Source organism: Mus caroli, chromosome X, assembly GCF_900094665.2.
Source record: "Mus caroli chromosome X, CAROLI_EIJ_v1.1, whole genome shotgun sequence".
NCBI classification, from domain to species: domain Eukaryota; kingdom Metazoa; phylum Chordata; class Mammalia; order Rodentia; family Muridae; genus Mus; species Mus caroli.
This window is the reverse complement of record NC_034589.1, coordinates 148,380,286-148,401,342: the sequence shown is the minus strand read 5'-3', so window position 1 is coordinate 148,401,342 and position 21,057 is coordinate 148,380,286. Positions and strand designations below refer to the sequence as shown.

The 21,057-nt window shown below is 41.5% G+C and overlaps 1 protein-coding gene across 9 annotated transcripts in view; it reads right to left on the bottom strand.

The window, feature by feature from the left end:
- The window catches only part of Sh3kbp1 (SH3 domain containing kinase binding protein 1), a 346,384-nt gene that overhangs the window by 23,220 nt on the left and 302,107 nt on the right, over positions 1-21,057 (bottom strand). For 6 of the 9 annotated variants that reach the window (XM_021152670.1, XM_029473429.1, XM_029473430.1 and 3 more), the window contains one exon: positions 9,339-9,424. In XM_021152670.1, the coding sequence (XP_021008329.1) occupies positions 9,339-9,424 (86 nt within the window). Of the gene's footprint in view, positions 1-9,338; positions 9,425-9,532; positions 9,929-10,734; positions 10,881-21,057 lie in introns of those variants that run through there. The other 3 variants (XM_021152675.1, XM_021152676.1, XM_021152674.2) reach the window with 2 other exon arrangements.

The window sequence follows — 21,057 nt, the reverse complement described above, 5'->3', positions numbered from 1 at the left end:
CCAAGCCCACAGGACTGCAGATGCTTTCTCTGCAATGAAACATCACAAGACATGGTGGGCAGAAGCAAATCTCACCCCACATCTCAGCCATTTGATGGCTGTTGGGAAAATCTGTGCAAATGACAAACAGGGGCCAATTTAAGAGCTCAAATTAACACCTGTGGCAGCTGAGACACCAACGGAACACTGAGCAGTCATTAACATCTGCATCTCCAGAATCCTAAAGATTATCTGCTCTGTTGGCATTTATAGTCCAGGTGTGAGGCTGCCATGCCACAGCTGCCAAGAGGAAACATGTTTTAAATCCATTAACCACTATCCCACCAACTGCATGGTTCATGCACAAACCCATTTGCTCCTCTGCCCACGCATCTCTTCAGATATTTATAGGCAAAATGAAAGCCAGAGTCAGTCTTTCCCTATCTATGAACCTACAACCAGTAGGTAGAAGGTGGGGTTGCCTCAAGCCAAATAAATGCTACATGAAGTCTGAGAGCTGAGCAACGTCTCTTCCCTGCTTGCTCTCACATCCATCCTCAGCTCAATGGCTTCTGCGGATGTAGCAAAGGTTATGATAGAAGTCTACTATAAAAGATGCCTTTGTGCCCCCAAATTTGTAATGTTGAGGATGAGAGGATCTCTATACACGGCAAAGACAGAAACACTTAAGGCACCAGGCTAGATGTAGACTAGAAATACCCTGCCTATAGATGAGAAGTGATAGAAATACCTGGAGAGGAATTCTGGGTCTATCTGCAAATCCAATATGGCAAGGAGGCACTGTGAATCTTTTCCAAGCTTAGTGAAAATGACTGACTACTGTACACGTGTATGAAATTCACAAATAAATAAGGGAAACCAGTACCAGCCTAAAAACAACAATAAAAAACTAATCTCATTTTAGCTCGAAGGTTTTATGAGTGGGTTGGTGTCCTTGTCCCTCTTGATCCTGCTTGGCTCTAGGAAGTAGCCACTTCAGGCTCCACATTCCCCACAAGAAGGAGAGGGTGGGATGGGGGAAGCAGCTGAGTGTGTGGGAGACTGGGAGTGGGGGGCTTCTATCAGGATGTAAAATGAAGAAATAAATTAATTAATGAGAAAAAAATCTAATCATAACTAGATGTGTTGCCAAAGCCAGGAGTGCCCTATCAGGGGTGCACAGGTGGAGTGAGTACCTTGTTTCTAATGTGACCCAGTAACAGTAAAGGTCTGTAAATGGAACCAGTTAGTTAACAGCCCTTTGAAGAACCAAGAGGAACCCCAGGTCTACTTCCTGTAGAACTTAAAGATGCCTTTTGAAATGAGTGCCAGTGCTCAGGCTGACCTGGTTTATTACATGATACCCTATGCTATGAGCTGGAAGGGGAGGCACTTGGGAAAGGCTCAGAGTGAGGCAGGGGAAGGCCAGGCCTAGATTAGCTCCTTGGAATTAAACTCATCTTCAGAAGCACCAGGCAGCAATGTAAATGGTTAAGTACAGGCTAAGGGGAAATCTAGCAGACATAGGCAGTACAGCCTCTTTTGCTTTGTGGAATAGAATGTTTGACCCTCAGACCAACCTCTTTTCTTTTTGGCACACATTGAGAAATGCAGAGTGCTTCTCAAATACCCATGATAGCAATTTCTATTTGATCTTGACTCGTGACCCTAAATGAGAGCCAGAGTGGCACATATATACATGTGTACCCCATATTGTCCCACATAGTATTTAACTGAGTGAAAAAACATAACTGCACCTGCCAGTCTTTGGCTCGGGTAATACCAAACATATCCATAGTCTTGAAGGATGTCTGAAGGTCACTGCCAAGGTGTCAGGATGAGCAAGCTGTGCCTCTCAGATGAAAGTTCTCATGTCTGAGCAACTAACCCCGAGAAAGCTGGGAGGTGTGGTTCAATGTTCACACATAACTCTCAGCCAGGAGACTATCTAGAAGTCTCCAAATGTCAGTCATGGAGCTGTCTATGGCAGGACACTATATCCCATGATATATGTGGAAATTCCTTGAAGACCTGAAATGCTACAATGACTAATAACTGGCGCTGCAGTTCTGAAGGAATCTTAATGTGAATGTATACAGTAGGAAGTCTTTAGTAGATAGGGGATTGAAAGGTCAATGGTTCAAAGCCAAATGATCTAAGTCTTTTCTCAGCCTCTGCCTACAAAAGCTTTAAAAAATGATTTCTTATAGGAAAAGGTAGCTATTGCAAAATGAGGCAAGAATTTAATCACTTATTGGCCAAAGATACAAAAAAGAATTGTGTTAAAGGTTGCTATTAAGTTGTTTTATGTATGCCTTACATAGCTTTACTAGAGATTTGGAATCTAATACTGATTAAATTTGATGTCTGTTTTACTGAATATTTTAGACATTAGATAGCAAATCAACAGACAATCATATCGAATCTCAAAAATAATGTTTTCTCTTTATGTAAAAACAAGGTGTCAATTGTATCACTTTTTCTAGGGTACATAACTTGTCACAAGCCTGAGAAAGAGAGAACACACAGGAGCGCTCTCTCTGTCTCTCTGTCTCTGTCTCTGTCTCTGTCTCCGTCTCTCTCTCTCTCTCTGTCTTCCTCCCTCCCCACTTACCTTCTGTCTTCCTCTCTCCCTTCCCTTGTAACCACATTACTGGTTGATGTTTAAATACAGTATTCCAATATTTATTTACTTTTTGTGTGTGTAGATAGTCACCAGCTTCCAAAAGCTTTGAAATTGCTTTTAAATACATTTTATGGAGATTCTCAGGAAAATTGGGAAACTCTAAGAAATACAAGGCTACATGTGAGGTATGTGTGTGTGTGTGTGGGGGGGGTGCTGTCTTCTTAGTCCAGTTCCCAGTTTCCCATTCAGCTTCTCGAGCTGACCTCTGTGATACTGATATGTGAGATGGTGTCATTCCTGGTCATTTATGTGGTTGTCCTATATACTATAGGATATTCACTGGCATTCCTGGACTTTACTCACTACAAGTAAGAATCACTTCTACTCCTGTGACATGACAAAAAACATCCCCAGACACCACTACCACCTGTCCTTTGGATAGAACAGTTTTGATCATTGGTATAGATAAGTTTCATGGAAATCTGGGCTCCCAGCTGCTTCTTCCTAGCCAGCTAGTTAACTTTGCCAAAACACTTGGCCATCTCTATTCACTAGTTCTTTGCTCCAAAACCACATAATCACCATATTGTTCCTCAGGGATGCTGATGAGAAAAAAATATGTAAGACAGGTGGTAGGCACTCAGCACCTGCCATTTCCTTCTGTCCTCCTGCTTGCTTGCCCCCACGGCTGTAATTTCAACACTAGGTACAAGGGAGACCAAGAAAGGAAAGGTCCATCCTCCATCTGTACTGGAGGAATGAGTGTAGCAACACCTTTATACACATATAGACCTATATTTCCCTAGAGGCAACCACCTGCACTGCACCTCAGAGAGGGATGAAGGACAGTAAGGACATGCTTTATTTCATGCGAAAAATGTGCAGATTTCACTGCCTAAGAGGATGACTTCCCCACCCCCCAAACCCTGTAGAGGGTTTTAGGGAGATTGCAAGAACGCTCAAAAACAGTTCTATGTCAACAGATTGGTTGACACGTAAGTCAGAAGCCCCAGGACAGTATTGTTGGTATTGTTCTACATAGTTGGTTATTTTTAAACGTATGGGAGAGAGACATTTCTAACACAATACTTACATATGAGTAGTATATATGTGTTTTTGTACATATGTCTGTGTTCATGTGTGTGCATGTGCACATGTGCACGGAGGTCAAAGGAAGATCTTGAAATCTTGGGTGCTGTTCCTCAGGATCTGCCTAGCTTTTGATGCTTTGGAGACTCTTACTGGCCTGGAACTCACTGAAAAGACTAGGCTGGCTAGCCAGTGAACCAGGGGGATCCATCCCTCTGTCTCCACCTCCCCTGTGCTGAAATTACAAGCACATGGTACCACATTTTAAAAACATGGGTCCTTCAGATTAAACTCAGGTCCTATAACTTAAAAAAAAAAAACACTGGGATTTTAATGCAAATCAATTCACTCATTTTTTAACAGCTTTACTGAAGTATAAATTATAAACCATAAAGCCATCCATTTTAATTACACAACAATAATTTGTAGTAAATTTACAGAGCTATATATCACCATGATTGAGTTTTCAAGTGTTTCCAACTGATCCTGAGATTGATTGGCTCTTAACAGTATTCCTAACACATAGGAAAATACTTTTCCATTCCCTGGTCCAAAGGAATCATAGTCACCAGGCATCCATGAGAGATTCATCCAGGAACAATCTGAGGATAAGTTGAAGTTAGCCTTCAAATCCTTTTAATCAAGTCTGCTGACTTGAAAGTCTGCAACTCTTGGCCCCCAAATTGACTACGATGTGATGTGTCTGGTGCGTCAAACTCAAGACGGGAGAGAAAAATGTCACCTTCCTTAAGTGAAGAGGGTGGTGGTGGCATAAAGGAGTGGCAACCAGAAGCTTAAGTGGATTTAAACAGAATAGAACAAAAACAAAGATGCCAAGCAACTGGGAAGGAAGGAATGATAATTGCTCAAAGTCAATTCATTGAAGCTTGGTGGCTTAGTTCATAGGTTGCTTCCCATCTGGAGGTCCATTGCTATGTGCTTCGGAAGGAAAATAACTGAAAGTCTCCTGATTGTATTGAAGTGTAACAATAAATCTCACCATGCAGTGGGAGCTACAATCTAAGGGATAATAAGAGTCAACGTTCTGGCACTTCACTTCATGGCCTATAATCTCCCATTCAATCAGAACAGAGATTCTTCCATCACCAAGAAAGAACTGGACAATTTAATTTTCATTTCTATTCATGCACAAGCCTGTGTTGGAACGCTTCCATATTTTCTATTATGCTATTTGAAAAATGGCTGCATAGTTTGATACAAACAATATCTCAATCTGACATCAACAGCTTAGTTTTGGACCAATTGATTTCATTCTAAATTATCGTTGGCTGACAGATGCTGAGAGCTGCCCACACAAGATCTGAAAAAGCCATGTTCTCTAATTTAATATTATAATAATTTTAAATTACAGCTTTATTAAGAGGAAGCAGATTTATTTATACCGAACACTGATGGTTTCTAATGATGCTCTGGGCTACATTAAGCGATTCACTGCAGCCCACATTTGGACAGCTTCAATTGTTAGAATCACTAACAAAAAAACATTCTGGTACAAATAATGCCCTCCTTGGTTCAAAGCAATGGAATCCTTTGAAAAAGCAGTCCCAGAGAGAGCCATCCATCTCTGCAATCTCCTTTTCTCCTTGACCAATCTACCTGGCAAAGAGCATTTCTGTCTTTGGGTTTAAAGAGATTCTGCTTAAAAATCTGCTGTTCCCTTGGCTTCTGTAAAGCGGCAAGATTCTTTTTTGTTCTCCTTGAATGTGGATTTCGTCAGGGTATGGTCTTCAGCCCTAGGCGCATCTCACCCCTTTTAAATCTCTTGGTGGTGTGGCAGGATGGTAGGTATTCGTACTGTGTGCATGCACAAGCATACATGCATGAGGATTTAGGTAGGTGTACACACTGCATGACACATTGGAAGGTTAAAGGACAACCTTGCATGCTGGTCCTTGCCGTCACAGTCTACTTTGTTTTAGGCATGATCTCATATAGGTCAGTATCTACAAAAGCAGCTTCAACTTCAGGGGAGTCTCCTGTCTTCACCTCCCATCTTGCTGGAGGAGCACTAGAATTACAGATGCTTGCTAGTATGTCCATTATGTGGGTTCACTCAGGTCCTCTTTACCCAGAGGCATTTTTCCAGCACCCCGTTTAAACTACTTTTGATCTCCTTTCTTTATGGTAAATTTTGATTTTATCTTCCTAGCCCAGAAGACATCTCTAAGCAAACAATATTAATATAAACATTTCTATCTTTTTGCTGACCACCAAGAATTTTGACATAATTCTGGGAGACAAGGTAAGGAAGTCGACTGAGGTGATCACTAAGCCAGGAAAGCTACCCAGGCCAGAGACAACAGCCCCAGCACTCAAGCTTGGAGCCACCAATCCCACATTCCCTTCCCCAGCAGTGCTTACACAAAATTCAACCTCTACCTCTAATCCCTACCTATCTCTAAATCCTTGAACCTCTGCTCTCAGACTCCAGGCAGCACTGACATGGGGTATCTGGACAAATTTCAAAGCCAATGTGATTAACTAAACCCATCCAATTTATTGACATCTAGCTTTCCTTCATCCGATTGGTCCCATGAAGCTCTTCAGCATTTCCTTATACTAATTTTGAAGTTTGATATAGCACTTCAGTGTTCCCATCAATGGCTTCTACTGTCTCTACAATAAATTACAAATCCATTCCCCACCCCCGCCCCCATTAAACTCAATTTGAACCCTGCTTATATTTCCAAGTCAATTCCTCTACTCAGCATAAACATTCTACTACAGTCAGGCTGCTCTATCTAAGCTTTTAGCACTTCCCCATGTGATTTCCCAGGCTGCCCCCACCTCTGCCTAAGCAAAGCCAAGATACAGATAACTCTGTGCTCTTTTGTAGAGCTTGTCCCCGCCTGCTGCCACAAAGGAACATCCTGGTCAGTATTACGTTCTACTACTGTGTTGTCACTCACACCTCGAGGGTCATCTCATCTGTTATCCAACATCTTCTAAGTCCACAGAAGCAGACATGTGTATAAGGGTGTTTGGGTTGTGAATATTCCAGGATTTCCTGGTTGGTAACATAGCTGCCCAGCAGCATTTCTTAAAAGTCAAAGAACCTAAACCTTGGGTTGTCAACTTGTGCATTGATACTCTTCAGCACCATCTCTCCAGGTTTCTAAATACAACTAGGACTTAGTTTCCACAGTAGGAAAAGCACTTGGAGGAATTCTTCTCCTACCCATGCCACCAATATTTCTGAACTAGATTAGAAAATGTGCTAGTCATACAATTTCAATAGCCATCCTAGACAACTCCAGACCCAGCGAAAGCAAGGGTCAAAGGCCAGTGCTCTTCAAAAAGCCAGATACTTAGCACTATGTATTATAGAGAAAGAAAAACACTTTATATTCCTGTGTGAGGTCCCACACAAGACCTTTACCAGTATTTCACCAATCAGTTGTTCTAGCTGAAAACACAGACTGAATATCAAAGTGTGGTGGGAGAGCCATAATTTAGTCTAGCCTTTCAATCAGTATTCACTGCTCTGCTTGTTCCTGTTCTTTAACCCAACGAAAACCCAGAGCTAGCCAGTTTTAACTGTGAGATTATGCTTCATGACAGATTCTCAAAGGCTGGATGAGGATAGAAACCAACTTCTGGAAGCGGTGAATATATTTTTTTGGTATTTACAGTCACAAACAAGTATCCTACACACAAGGCCTTACAAGGTCAGGTCAGAGACTTTGGTCAGCAGTTTGCAAAGATGTTATCCTATTAGCAGATTCAGAAAAAGAAAAAGAAAAACCAAAAAATCAGTGTCCTTGGGGACACAACCTTGGGGGTCACATTAGGCAGGCTCATGTCAGGCATTCTGCTGCTCTTCTAAGGGCCTGTCAACTGTTGGGCATTTGTTTCTAAATTAAGTGGCAAACACAGATGATTATGGAAATCTATCTTCTATGTCAAATCAATCCCACTAATAACTGCCAGATGTTGGGAGTGAGTGGATTGAAGAAAGGTGGGTGTGGCTAGAAATGAGCAACACAGCCTGACATGGTAGCTTGTAATCCTAGGATTTGGGAAGTGAAGGCAGGAGTATTGTGAGTTTGAGACAATAATAATTACACTTACTAATATATTATTAGTGTTACATTATTATAATAAGTTCTAGGCTACCCCAGTGTGATGGTTAGTTGTAATTATCAATGGCAAAACGTCTAGAATCTCCCAAGAAGAGTGTCTTAAGAGATTGCTTAGATCAGGTTGTCTTATGGCATATCTATGGGGGATTATCTTGATTACACTTGAGGTGGCAAAAGTCACCCATTGTAGATGGCATCCATCTCTAGGCAGGAGATCCTGGACTGTATTGTAGTAGAGAACACAAGCTACATTATTCTCTTTGCTCTTATTAGTGGATATGATTGGCTGCTTCAAGCTTCTTGCTGCCTTGGTTTCACCTCAATGATGGACTGTAGCCCAACATTGTGACCTAACCTTGTGACCCTTCTCTCCTAAGCTGCTTTTTGCCAGGGTATTTTATCATAGTAAGTGGAAAGGAAAACTAGGATGCCAGGCCCCTATAAAGAGACCCAGTCAAAAAAAAAAAAAGCAAAAAACAAAAGGGCTGAAACAAAATACGAAAGAAAAAGAAATATGTAATATGAAGAATCCTGGTAGTGACAGAGATATTATTATGAATCTTGACTATGTCAGTAGATACACACAGAATAAAATTGCAGAGAGACATACACATACACACATACCAGTAAAACTGGGCAAAGTTGAATAAGACTAGTGAGATGCAATACATCAATGTCATAGAACACTATAATCTTGATGTTACAGTGGGATGTGCAGGAGAAAAATATGTATCATTTCTAACTTCTGACTGTGAATCTGTAATGAACTCATAACCAAACATTAATTAAAATAAGGGCAATTTCAAAATGTAACCCTCTAAAGTAGAATGCAGGAGAATGCTACCTTATGACAATAGGTACAAATAAAAAGACACTGCACTTAAAAAACATCTGGACTTGAGACTTAGCATCCTAAATGGGTTGTTACCCAGATCACATTGCCAGCCACCTCACATCCATCCAAATATGGGCCCCAAGGACCTCTGACTTTTGTTTACTCAGAGTGACTCCCACCCCCATTTATCACACAGTGCTGGTTTGACCTTGGGAAAGCAAGTTCCTCCTGCTTTGTGCCAAGTGGCAATTACCATACACAAAAAGCTCCTTTTAACTTAAAGTCAAAGTACTTAGTGCCATTTCTACAGTGACCCCTGGCATTTTGCATTTGTACCCTTTTCCAGGCTGGAAAACATGAACTAAGTGTCTGTGCCTACTTCTGCAACAACTTTCATTCATCATTGCTCTTCACTAGCACTTCTGAGGACTTTTGCTAAGGCCAGGGAGGCAAAAAAAAAACCCAACCAAACAAACAAACAAAAACAAAAACAAAAACAAAAACCAGGTACTTCGTTTTCAGGTAGAAATCAAATCATTTACTTCCCCTGTCAAACAGTGACAGTTTAAAACTTAGCGGAGGCTGAGAGCCTAGCATTTCAGTGGCCACAATAGAGCCCATCACATTGCTTGAAGAGGTAAGCCAGGCCCTGCAGTTCTTTCCTAACAATGCGAAGAGAAGCAGAACAAGTTAAGCCTTCACTCACCAATATCATTGCTGCGGTCTGAGAGGTCCTTATCCAGAATGCCAGAGAGTGCGCTGCCTGCCAAGTCAATCTTTGGACTGTCACCCCTATATTAAAAACACAAGTCCAGACAATTAATAATCAGTGTGTGTCCTTCTCATTCTGTCCACTTTCTTGCTGCTCACACATTAAGGAGGGGAGAATGGCATTGGTACCTGTGCAGGGAGCCAAAGGGAGGCAGTGAGACCCAATGAGCTGTCCAGCCACAGGAGCTGTGGTATGAACTGGCCAGTAAACTGGACGTCCCTCTGTTCTGTACATATTTTCTAAGATGGCTATTTTAATAATGACCCTTTGCCAGTGTGCTTCTAGCCACAAACCCTCCTGCTGTCTCCACAGGATGCAACACAGGCCTGTTCCTGCCCCATGGCCAAATAAGCACTGGCAAACCGGCTGCTTCCCTTTTAAGGAACACAGAATTTAGCCAATGCTTCTTGTCAAAGGTCAGCTACTTTTAACCTTGAGAAAAAGGTTCTCTGGCCTTGGGGCTGAGGCATCAGCCAGGTTGTTGACAGGCACAAGGTGTCAAGTTGAAATCTGGCAGCCCAAAGGCTGGCACTGGGGCACATGTCTATAAAATTAGATAGCTTCTGGGTGGTCATGCCCCGCCCCAACACTATGCCCATTATGACATGAGTGACTCTCAGATATGGGCTGGAAGAAGCCCACATATGGGATGGGAATAAGTTTCCAAGCTAAGGAAAGAAGGTTTCTTTGTATACCAGCCTAAGATTCCTCCATATTTTCCCCAAAAGGCAGTGCTTTGGGCCTGTTAGGGAGATGAGTCCTAAATAAGGTTATTCAAGGGCTGATCCTCACCATGACATGAGAGAGCTGAACAGTTGTTCCTATCAAATCAATAGAAATAGTCCATCTCACAGCTTTTGAAAGTCACCATGGCCCGAAGTCAAACTTTACTAAGAACAAATTTATTCTTGCAAACATTTGTCTGCTAAGAGTATTGGGAGGGCTAAAGTGGGAAGGAACTACTCTGGAAAGGCTCTCAGTATGGATAGGATAGACATACAGACCACTGCAGGTCCATAAGGCATGATAACTACATGTTACAGTCCAGAGTAGGACAGGGGATTCTACAGGGTACACAGACATGGAACACTATAGTTGGGTCTTGAGCATGCACATGTGTAAGTTTATAATTACAAGCTGCTGTGCTAATTTAGCTTTGCTTACATATGTTTAGGGCTACACTCTTGGGATTGGCTAACTTATCAGGGGGCTCATCCCTGGAGAAGACAGATTTACCTTCTCCCAGCAACCCTCAATTGTCAGTAGCTCTTATTCTAAGAGTGAAACCCTGTGAGAATCCCCCCACCCACCCTCCCACACATTGGCATACCAGCAGGTCTGCTGGAACAGATTCACGGATGGAGGTCTAGCTCCCTTTCTGAAGGGAAACATTGGATCCAACTTTCTTTCTTTCTTTGTTTCTTTCTTTCTTTTTGATTTTTAGATCCAACTTTCACATACTCCTCACTAGAGGGTAGACAGCTGAGAACTACTGGTATCAGGTTCCCTCTTCTGCTGTGCCTTTACTAAGGCTAATGTGTCATAAATGCCAAATGTCATAAAGCCTGCCCTAGAATGTACATTATGGGACTTGCTGGAACATTGAGAGCTAGGTTAGACCAGAAGACCAGGAAGAACATGATCTACTGGAGAGCTTAGAAGGGGAAATATATTCACAAATAGGTGGACCTTTATTTACTCACCCAACATCCCAAGGCTTTGCCTTCCCCAGACCAGGGTTCATCTCAGACTCCCTTTCTATATGCTGACAACCAAAACTCAGGGGCCTCAAGGCCTCAGGCAGATACCAAGCCATTTGGTGTGGGGGCATGGAGGGGATTTATTTTCAAAACTTCTGATTACCAGGACCTCAGCATCCATTCTTGAAAGTATAGTCAACTTTCCACGAGTTCTGCACACACAGATTCAACTAACTGTGAACTTTACAGCACAACAATAAAATCCCAAAGATCAGTTAGGCATTTCTCAAAAGGATATACACATGGCCAGTAGGTACATAGAAAACTGTTCAATGTCACTTATAATCAGGATAATGCCCACAACTGCAATAATGTGTCACCTTACACTAGTTAGAATTGCTAGAACTAAAAAGAAAACAACTAACTGGCAATGGTACTACATAACTATAATTTTATTATCTTGAAGGTGGAGGCAGGAGGATTACTAGGGGAATTAAAACATTTTATTATAAGAGGGTGACTGGGAGGGGGCAATGAGCAGGATGTAAAGTGAATAAGTACAATAATAAAATAAAAATGTAAAAATTTAGTACAACCTAGGCTACAACAGAGAGAGAGACCCCTGCCTCAAGATAAAACGGGGGCTGGAAAGATGGGTAAAAGACACTTGTAATGATATCCTAGTTATCTGAGTTCAACCTGAGTTCAATCCTGTGATACCACATAAAGGTAGAAAGAAAGACTAACTCCATAAATTTGTTCTTTGAGCTCCATACACCCACACATGAATATTTTTTAAAGAATAAAAATTAATGCTGATCTCAAAAAGAGAGAAAGAAAGAAAAAGAAAGAAAGAAAGAAAGAAAGAAAGAAAGAAAGAAAGAAAGAAAGAAAGAAAGGAAGGAAGGAAGGAAGGAAGGGAGAGAGAGAGAGAGAGAGNGGAAGGAAGGAAGGAAGGAAGGGAGAGAGAGAGAGAGAGAGAGAGAGAGAGAGAGAGAGAGAAAGAAAGAAAGAAAGGAAGGAAAATGAAGGAAAGCAAATTGACTAGTGATCAGCAAAGCCTGAGGAGAGTACAGAGAAAAGAGAACTAAGAAGATGGTAAATCAAAAGCCACAGATGGACATAGGACTTCTGATGCTTCGTAGTATGACTAGAAAATAATTGGTGGTTGACAGCAACTAATTGAATGTTTCAAAGCAGCTAATAGGGTTTTGAATATCTCCAACATAAACAAATAATACACATCTGAGGTGACAGATATGTCATTATCCTGATAGGATCAACACGCACTAGATATATGTACTGAAATGTCACACTATACTCATAAACACATACAACTATTTTTCAATAAAAAATTTTGTGCTGGGGCTATAGAGCTGTATACTAGGCAAGCTAAGTTCTTGCCTAACACATGCGAAGTCCTGAGTTCAATGGATAATATTGTAGGAAATAGAGTTGTATTTTTTAAAAAGAAAAAAGGAGCCTAGAGAGATAATTATGGGATTGTATTGTTCTTTGCAAAGGACCTGAGTTCAGTTCCCAGCACCCATGCTGGGTGGCTCATAATGACATAAAATGCAAACACCAGGAAATCTGACACCCTCTTCTAGTCACCATCAGCATCTACACTCATATGTGTGTGCACAGGCATGTTTGTGTGCGGGCACACAGATAAAATATATATTTAAAATAAAAAGAAATGAAAATACTTAGGGGAGTGTTACTTGTTGAACCCAGATTTTTCTTATCAGCATTCCTTAAAGAATACAATATAAGAAGTTTAACAGGACGGAGGCCCAAGTGAGGATGCTTCTCCACTTAGAAGGGGAAGCAAAATAATCATGAGAGGCAGAGGGAGGGATCTGGGTGGGAGAGGGAAAAGAGAGGGGAAAAATGAAGAACAGGGGAGGGACAGAGGGGAAAAATGAAGAACAGGGGAGGGACAGAAGTCCAGAGGGCCAGGAGAGTGAGTGGAAATATGCAGCTGCTGAGGGTGGGAGGTGTGGAACCCTCTAGAAAGACCCAGAGACCTGGGTTGTGAGAGATTCCCAGGATTCAATGCGGGTGAACTTAGCCAAAATGTCCAACAGTTGGGAGAGGGAACTTGAAGAGTACTGGTACAGAGACAGACACGTTGATCAATGAAATAGAACTGAAGACCCAGAAATAAAACAACACACTTATGATCACTTGATCTTTGACAAAGATGCCAAAAATATACAATTGCAAAAAGAAGGCATCTTCAATAAATGGTGCTGGTCTAACTTGCTGTCTGTATGTAGAAGAATTAAAATAAACCCATATTGTCACCTTGTACAAAGCACAAGTCCAAGTGGATCAAGGACCTCAACATAAAACCAGGTACACTGAATCTAATAGAAGAGAAAGTTGGAAAGAGCCTTGATCTCATTGCCACAGGGGGAAATTTCCTAAACAGAACTCCAATGGCTCATGATCTAAGATCAAGAATTGATAAATAGGACCTCATGAAACTGGAAAGCTTCTGTAAGGCAAAGGACATAGTCAATAGGACAAATTGGCAACATACAGATTGGGAAAAGATCTTCACTAACACCACACCTGACAGAGGGCTAATATCCAAAATATATAAACAACACACGAAGCTAACATCCCAAAAACCAAATAACCCAATCAAAAAATGGGGTATAGAACTTAAACAGAGAATTCACAACTGAAGAATCTCGAATGGCTGAGAAACACCTAAAGAAATGTTCAAAGTCCTTAGTGATCAGAGAAATTCAAATAAAAAAGACACTGAGATTGTACCTTACACCAATCAGAATGGTTAAGATCAAAACCTCAGGTGACATCACATGTTGGAGAGGATGTGGAGAAAGAGGAACACTCCTCCATTGCTGCTGGGATTGCAAACTGGTACAACCACTCTGGAAATCAATCTGGAGGTTCCTCAGAAAATTGGAAATAGATCTACCTGAAGACCCAGCTATACCACTCTTGGGAATATACCCAATAGACACCCCACTATGCCACAGGGGCCCCGTGTTCCACTATGTTCATAGCAGCCTTATTTGTGATAGTCAGAAGCTGGAAAGAACTTAGATGTCCTACGACACAATGGACTACTACTCAGCTATTAAGAATGAGGACATCCTGAGGTTTACATGCAAATGGATAGAACTGAAAAATATCATCCTGAGTGAGGTAACTCAGACCCAAAAGGACATGCATGGTATGTACTCACTAATAAGTGGATATTAGCCACAAAAAATCATACAGAATACCCAAGATACAGTCCACAGAACTCAAAAAGCTCAACAAGCTGAAGTGCCCAAGTGAGGATGCCTCAGTCCCACTTGGGAGAAAGAAGAAAGCAATCACAAGTGGGAAGGGAGGGAGGGACCTGGGAGAGAAAGTGGATGCGGGGAGGAGAGTGGGGGTGAGAGGGGAACCTGATCTGGTATTGGGTGAGGGAAAAGGACTGAAGCCCTGAGCGCCAGCAGAAAGAATGGAAACAGGCAACCTCGGGAAATAGGAGGGTGGGAGTACCCTCCAAAGTGCACCAGAGATCTGGGAGGTGAGAGACTCTCAGGACTCAAAGGGAGGGATCTTAAATGAAATGCCCAAAGTAGGGAGGGGGAACCTATAGAGCCTACCTCCATCAGGAAGACAGGGGATCAAGTGAGGGATGGGGTTGCCATTCCACAGTCATATCTCTGACCCACAATTGTTCCTGTCTGGAAGAATTACAGGGATAGAAACGGAGATGAGCCTGAGGAAAAGAAGGCCCAGTGACAAAGTGGGATCCAGCTCAAGCGGAGGTCCCAGGGCCTGACACTATTACTGAGGCTATGGAGAGCTCACAAAAAGGGGTCTATCATAACTGCCCTCTGAAAGATCCAACAAGCAGCTGAAAGAGTCAGATGCAGTTATTTGCACCAACCAATGGACAGAAGCAGCTGACCCCTGTTGTTGAATTAGGGAAGGCTGAAAGAAACTGAGGAGGAGGGCAACCCTGAAGGAGGACCAGCAGTCTCAATAAATCTGGACCCCTGAGATCTCTCAAACATTGGACCACCAACCAGGCAGCATATACCAGCTGATATGTGGTCCCCAACACACATACAGTAGAGGACTTCCAGGTCTGTGTTCTTTCAGAGATGATGCACCTAACCATCAAGAGACTGGAGGCTCCAGGGAGTTTAGAGTTGTCCTTTGATGCACGAGGGACTGGGTTACCAACTCACAGTCTAATTTTCTGACCCAGAATTGTTCCTGTCTAAAAGAAATGCGGGGGGTGGGGGGGTGGTGGTGGTGGTGGTGGTGAATGGAGCAGAGACTGAAGGAAGGACTGTCCAGTGACCAGCCCAACTTGGGATTCATCTCATATTGCGGGCGGGGTGGGGGGGGGCGCGCCAAGGCCTGACACTATTACTGATGCTATGGTGTGCTTACAGACAGAAGCCTAGCATGGCTATCCTCTGAGAGGCCCTACCAGCAGCTGTCTGAGACAGAGGCAGATACTTACACGCAACCATTGTGCTGAAGTCCGGGACCTTTGTGCTTGAATTAGGGGAAAGCTGGAAGAAGCTGAGGAGGAGGACAACCCCACAGGAAGACCAGCAGTCTCAACTAACCTGGACTTCTGGGAGCTCCCAGAGATTGAGCCACCAACCAGGCAGCATACATGGGCTGGTCTGAGGCCCCCGGCACATATGTAGCAAAGGACTGCCTTATCTGGCCTCAGTGGAATGGGATACGGAACTGTGGGGAGGAGCAGGAGAGGAGGGAGCAATGGATGGAATGTAAATAAATAAAATAATTAAAAAGGAATACAATATAACACCATAGCAAGTTGTTTACACTGAAGCATTATTATAAGTAACTAACAAAGGCAATTCAAAGGTCAGGGGGGCATGGAGTAAGTTATCTACTAATATTATATCAGTGTATTTAAAGAAACTGAACACACTTGGCTTTTGGTATCCTTGAAGGGAGGCTTCTGAAAGCCACCAAGAGGCAGAATGGTTTGCCATTCTTATGGGTAGGTGAGAGGTACATGAGTGGGGGAGGGGGAGTAGGGGGTGGTGGGTGGAGCTGTTGATGATGTTTGCGTCTTCATTAATCACAGGGACCTCAAAACGTGGCTGCTTCAGAACAGGTGGTTTCATGATGTATCTTGATTAATGTCAATCTTGGAGCTGCTGTGTACTTCTTTTGAGTGAACACCAGAAGTTCATCAAATGAGAGTCCATCTTAAGGGACTGAAGATGACTCTATTGCCCATAATGTGCTCAGGATATCTTACTTCCCTGTTATTAGAAGCCTTGACCATTTTATTCTTTTATATACATTTGTTTTTCTTTTGGATATAGCTTTCAGCCTTTTAGTTTATTTTACATATTTGTGGGAAGCATGCATATATGCATATGTGTGGGTGTATATGTGTGTTATGCATGCATGTGTGGATATGTGCCCATGGAGGTTGATGATATTGGGTATCTTCCTAGATCACTTCAGATTTATTTATTTGTCCATTTATTCATTCATGTTTTTATTTGGAGACGGAGTCTCACTATGTAGCCCTGAATGACCTGTAGCTCACAGACATATGCTTGGCTCTGCCTCCTGAATGCTAGGATTAAAGGCACGTGCCACCACACCCAACACCTCCCACTGAACCTGGAGCTCATCAAGTCAGCTAAACTGATTAGCCAGTGAGTTCCAGGGATTTCCCAGTTTGTTTCCTTGGCACTGGAATTAAAGATACACATACCACTGCTCAGGTTTTACATGGGTCCTGGGGGTTTGAGCTCAGGTCCTCTTGCTTGCACACAGGCACTTTACTGAATGAGCAATAAATCACTGTAGTGATTTAAATTTTTAAGATGATTTTTTTACAGACAGGTATAACATTTATTATCACATTATTACCACTCAAACCCAGCAACAATTGAAATATGATTGTAGGTATATTCCCTTATGATTTATTTTTTAATATGCCATATAACATATTTTGTCAAGTTCTTTCCTCTTCCCCAACTCCTCCCATCCCTTCTTTCCCTACCCAATAAACTTACTTAAAAAAAAAACTTTATTTTTAAGTTGGAGAGGTAGAAAATGTGATCAAAATATATAAAGAAAAACTAAATAAAATGAAATCAACACTTTTTACAGGCAAACAGTAATTGTTTATATTTAAAAGGTGCAATGTGATGTTTTAATACGTGTATCCACACAGGCTGATCAAATCAGGTCAGTTAGCATATCTATCACCTCAAATATTTATTATCTCTTTGTGGTAAAAACACCTAACCATCCTTTCTTTTAGTTGTTTTGAAATATACAACACATTATTGTTGTCATTACCATATTGTGTGACAAATCACCAAGTCTTATTCCTCTTATCTAACTAACTGTCCCTTTTGTCTCCTCTGCCCATCCAGCACTCCACCAGCTGCTGGTAACCCTTTTCTACTCCTAAGAACATGACACTTTCAAACTCCACATGGAAGTGAGATTGTACAGGGTGTTTTCTTTGTGTTCCCAACTTAGATAGTTCACCTGCCATACCATGAAATTTTGAAAAATACTCAGATCCTCTGAGGAATAGCACAGGATAAAAGTAATTGTTTTAAGTTAAAATTAAAATTAAGTTTTAAGATGAAAGGTATAGATTTTAAGTCTTCATGTGCATGAAAGCCAGTTCTGAGTCACAGAAACAGTCTGCAATAAATGGGTTCCATGCATTGTTGTAATTGTTTACAATGAAGAAAAACTGAAAAAAAAATCCCACCAATGGGATATTTTACACCTAGGGAAACATTTGAATAGACTGTGACATTTAATGGGCTTTCATGAGGCATTTAAATGGCACTTACAAACAGGTTTATTCTGACCAGAACAAATGCTTATATTACAATGGAGAGAGCAAAGGCAGGTGAGCAGTGACACACACAGCAATGTGCAGCAATATGCATACACCCACACGCCTCCCTTAGGTGGTGGGAAGAGGGATTCTGTTTCTTAAGATTGGAAGAATATTTATGGTAGTTATTCCTGGGAAGTCTGATGAGTGATTTTCATCACCTAGTGCAGTACCTAAAAAATACCCATGGAATCCAGGAGCAGTGGCCAAATTTTCTGAAATGGGAATGTCTTTCTTTCTTTCTTCCTTCCTTCCTTTCTTTCTTTCTTTCTTTCTTTCTTTCTTTCTTTCTTTCTTTCTTTCTTTCTTTTTTTTTCTGAGACAGGGTTTCTCTGTATAGCCCTGGCTGTCCTGGAACTCACTCTGTAGACCAGGCTGGCCTCCAACTCAGAAATCCGCCTGCATCTGCCTCCCCAGTGCTGGGATTAAAGGCGTGTGTCACTACGCCTGGCTGGGAATGTCTTATACATCTGTACAATAGATGCATTTTCCCCGAGTCATAAAGCTTTATGATATTCTATAGGATGGCACCTGGGTAAGATTGACAAAAACAAGCTGAATCATACAAAGAAAAAATATGGGCAAGGGTTTTTTTTTTTAAATGTGAATTATATTTATCTTCAGAAAAAGCTTATAGGGGATTTTTTCCCTTCCAATGATTAAGATTTATTTTACTTTTTATTCACATGTGTGTTTGTCTGTGTGAGTTTATGCTATGTATGTGTAGGAACCCAAGGATACCATCGGATTGCCTGGAGCTGGAGATTTAGGCAATTGTGAGCCACCTAACATGGGTGCTGGGAACTGAACTCAGGCCCTCTGAAAGAATAGCAGGTACACCTAAGTGCTGAGCCATCTCTCTAATCTTGTCTTTTATTTACATTTTGCATTTATTATAGGGCTGGAGAGATGGCTTAGCATTTAAGAGGACTTACTGCTGTTGTAAAGGACTGGATTTGGTTCCCATGACCCACACCTTGGCTCAAACCATCCATAACTCCAATTTTAGGGGATCCAATGTTACCTCCTCTGACATCCACAAGCACTCAGAGCATATCCATACATGTGGAGTACTACATCTGAACTCACTTCTAATTGCCTGTATGATCTCGGCCAGGTTACTTAATCTCTCCTAAACGTTGTGCTTCATCAGCATGACTGCAGAGCTAGTTTGGGCAGGATTACAACCCCCCCCCCACCAAGGGACCATCAAGATTTCTCTTACTTTTCCTATTTTCATTATAATTATTAAAACAGGATGTAAGGCTAATTATTAAGCAACAGACAGTTGAATCTCTTTACATTGTGGAGTTGATTTTGTTGTTTTATTTTTTATTAAGAAGCCTATATGTGAGTATTACATGGACATCATTCCCCCTTCCCTCTTGTACTTTCTCTAACTCCTTCCATGTCCCCCTCTTGGTCCCTTATTTAAACATTAGCAATGTTCGAAATTACAACAGGAGTCACGGGGAAGATGGTCCTATGAGTTGTCCTCAAACTCTCAGACTTTTACCCTCTCCTTTGCCTTCAAATCTCCATGTCTCAAGGTTTGGAATGATGTCCCTTCCTACTCCACTGGAGTAAAAGTGACTCACCCTTTAGCATTCAGAGACCCATCTTTTGTTTTCTCTTGGTTCTTGCAGGCCACATCTCTATTCCTGCACCCGTCACAATATTTGATAATGTATAAACCTAGAGATCCTTACTTATTATTCAAAAGAGAAATTTTAAATGTTTATTTATATTTATGTGTGTATATGTGTATAATTGTGTGAGTAGCTACTGGATATGTGTGTATTCCCATAGAGGCCAGAAGATGGTGTAAGATCCTGTAGAGCTGGAGTGACAGGCAGTTCTGAGCTGTCTGACATGAGCACTGGGATTTGAACTTGGGTCCTTTGGAGGAGAAGTCAGTGGTTTTAAACTACTACGCCAGTTCTCTAGGCCATATAGAAGAAAATCCTATCATGTCTTCCTCCTAGTACCTAGTGCCTTCTACAACTATAATAAGATAAATGCCTTATTGTTTATACTAGTCAGCCTATAGTATTTTGTTACAGAAACCTGAGAAAATGAATACAACATGAAGCCTAAAGAGCAGAACACAGAGGTCAGCAACGGGGAACTTTTGCTGTAAAGGTTATTTGGGGTTCATAACCACTAGAAATATAGAGTAAATCACAAATGAAAAATTCCTTTGCAGTTTGCATATAGCAACTAGAGGCTCTATCCCCAGTTTTAGGACCTCCATTCTGATGGTTTGATAAAAAGAAAAAAAGATATTATGTTCTAGTGGTCAGGGTGGCTTCTTTTCAAATACCATTTGGTATGATATGTAGTGAACTCTTGCCAGGGAGGACTTCTGCCTAAGGGGACAGATAGTATTATGTTTCTGAGATTCATCTGCAGGCTCTATAGGCTAAAGCATGAGGAAACACCCCAAAGAAATAGAAACTCCATTCCCAAGTGACTCTTCCCCAGATTCTAGAACACAGACCACACTTGTATAAGGAGGCAGGGATACTGGCTCTTCCTTCCAATTGAGCTTTCTGATCCCTCATGCCAAGAGCTAGACACAGGCTTTAGTTGAAATGCTCTTCTATCTAGGGCCAGAAGCAAACCTATTTTGAAAACACAGTAGGTGTAGTTTAAAAAAAGTTCTGATCCTTCCAAGTAGGGAAGCTGCAGCTGGTGTTTTGACAGTGCTCAGACTGTGGGTGTGTAAGCATTTTACAATGTCTATTTGTAAATGCCTTTCACTATATTTATAGCTTCTTTACAACAATGCTAATGAATTTCAGTTCTGAAAAATAGAAGAATTTCTGAAATTTACTGAAGCACATGTCTATAGTGGCTGACACCCAATGAGGCTGCAGCTCTATGGTCTCCATTCTGCCACAGTCTGTTCAATACAAGGATACCATTATTTTTTTCAGAAAGGGTGTTACTGAACTCTAAAGAAGAAGAGAAAAAGAGCTTACCCTTTTATCATTTACTGGCTCCTGTCAGAGTTTTTTCTTCTGTTAAGTTTCTTTTTTTTTTT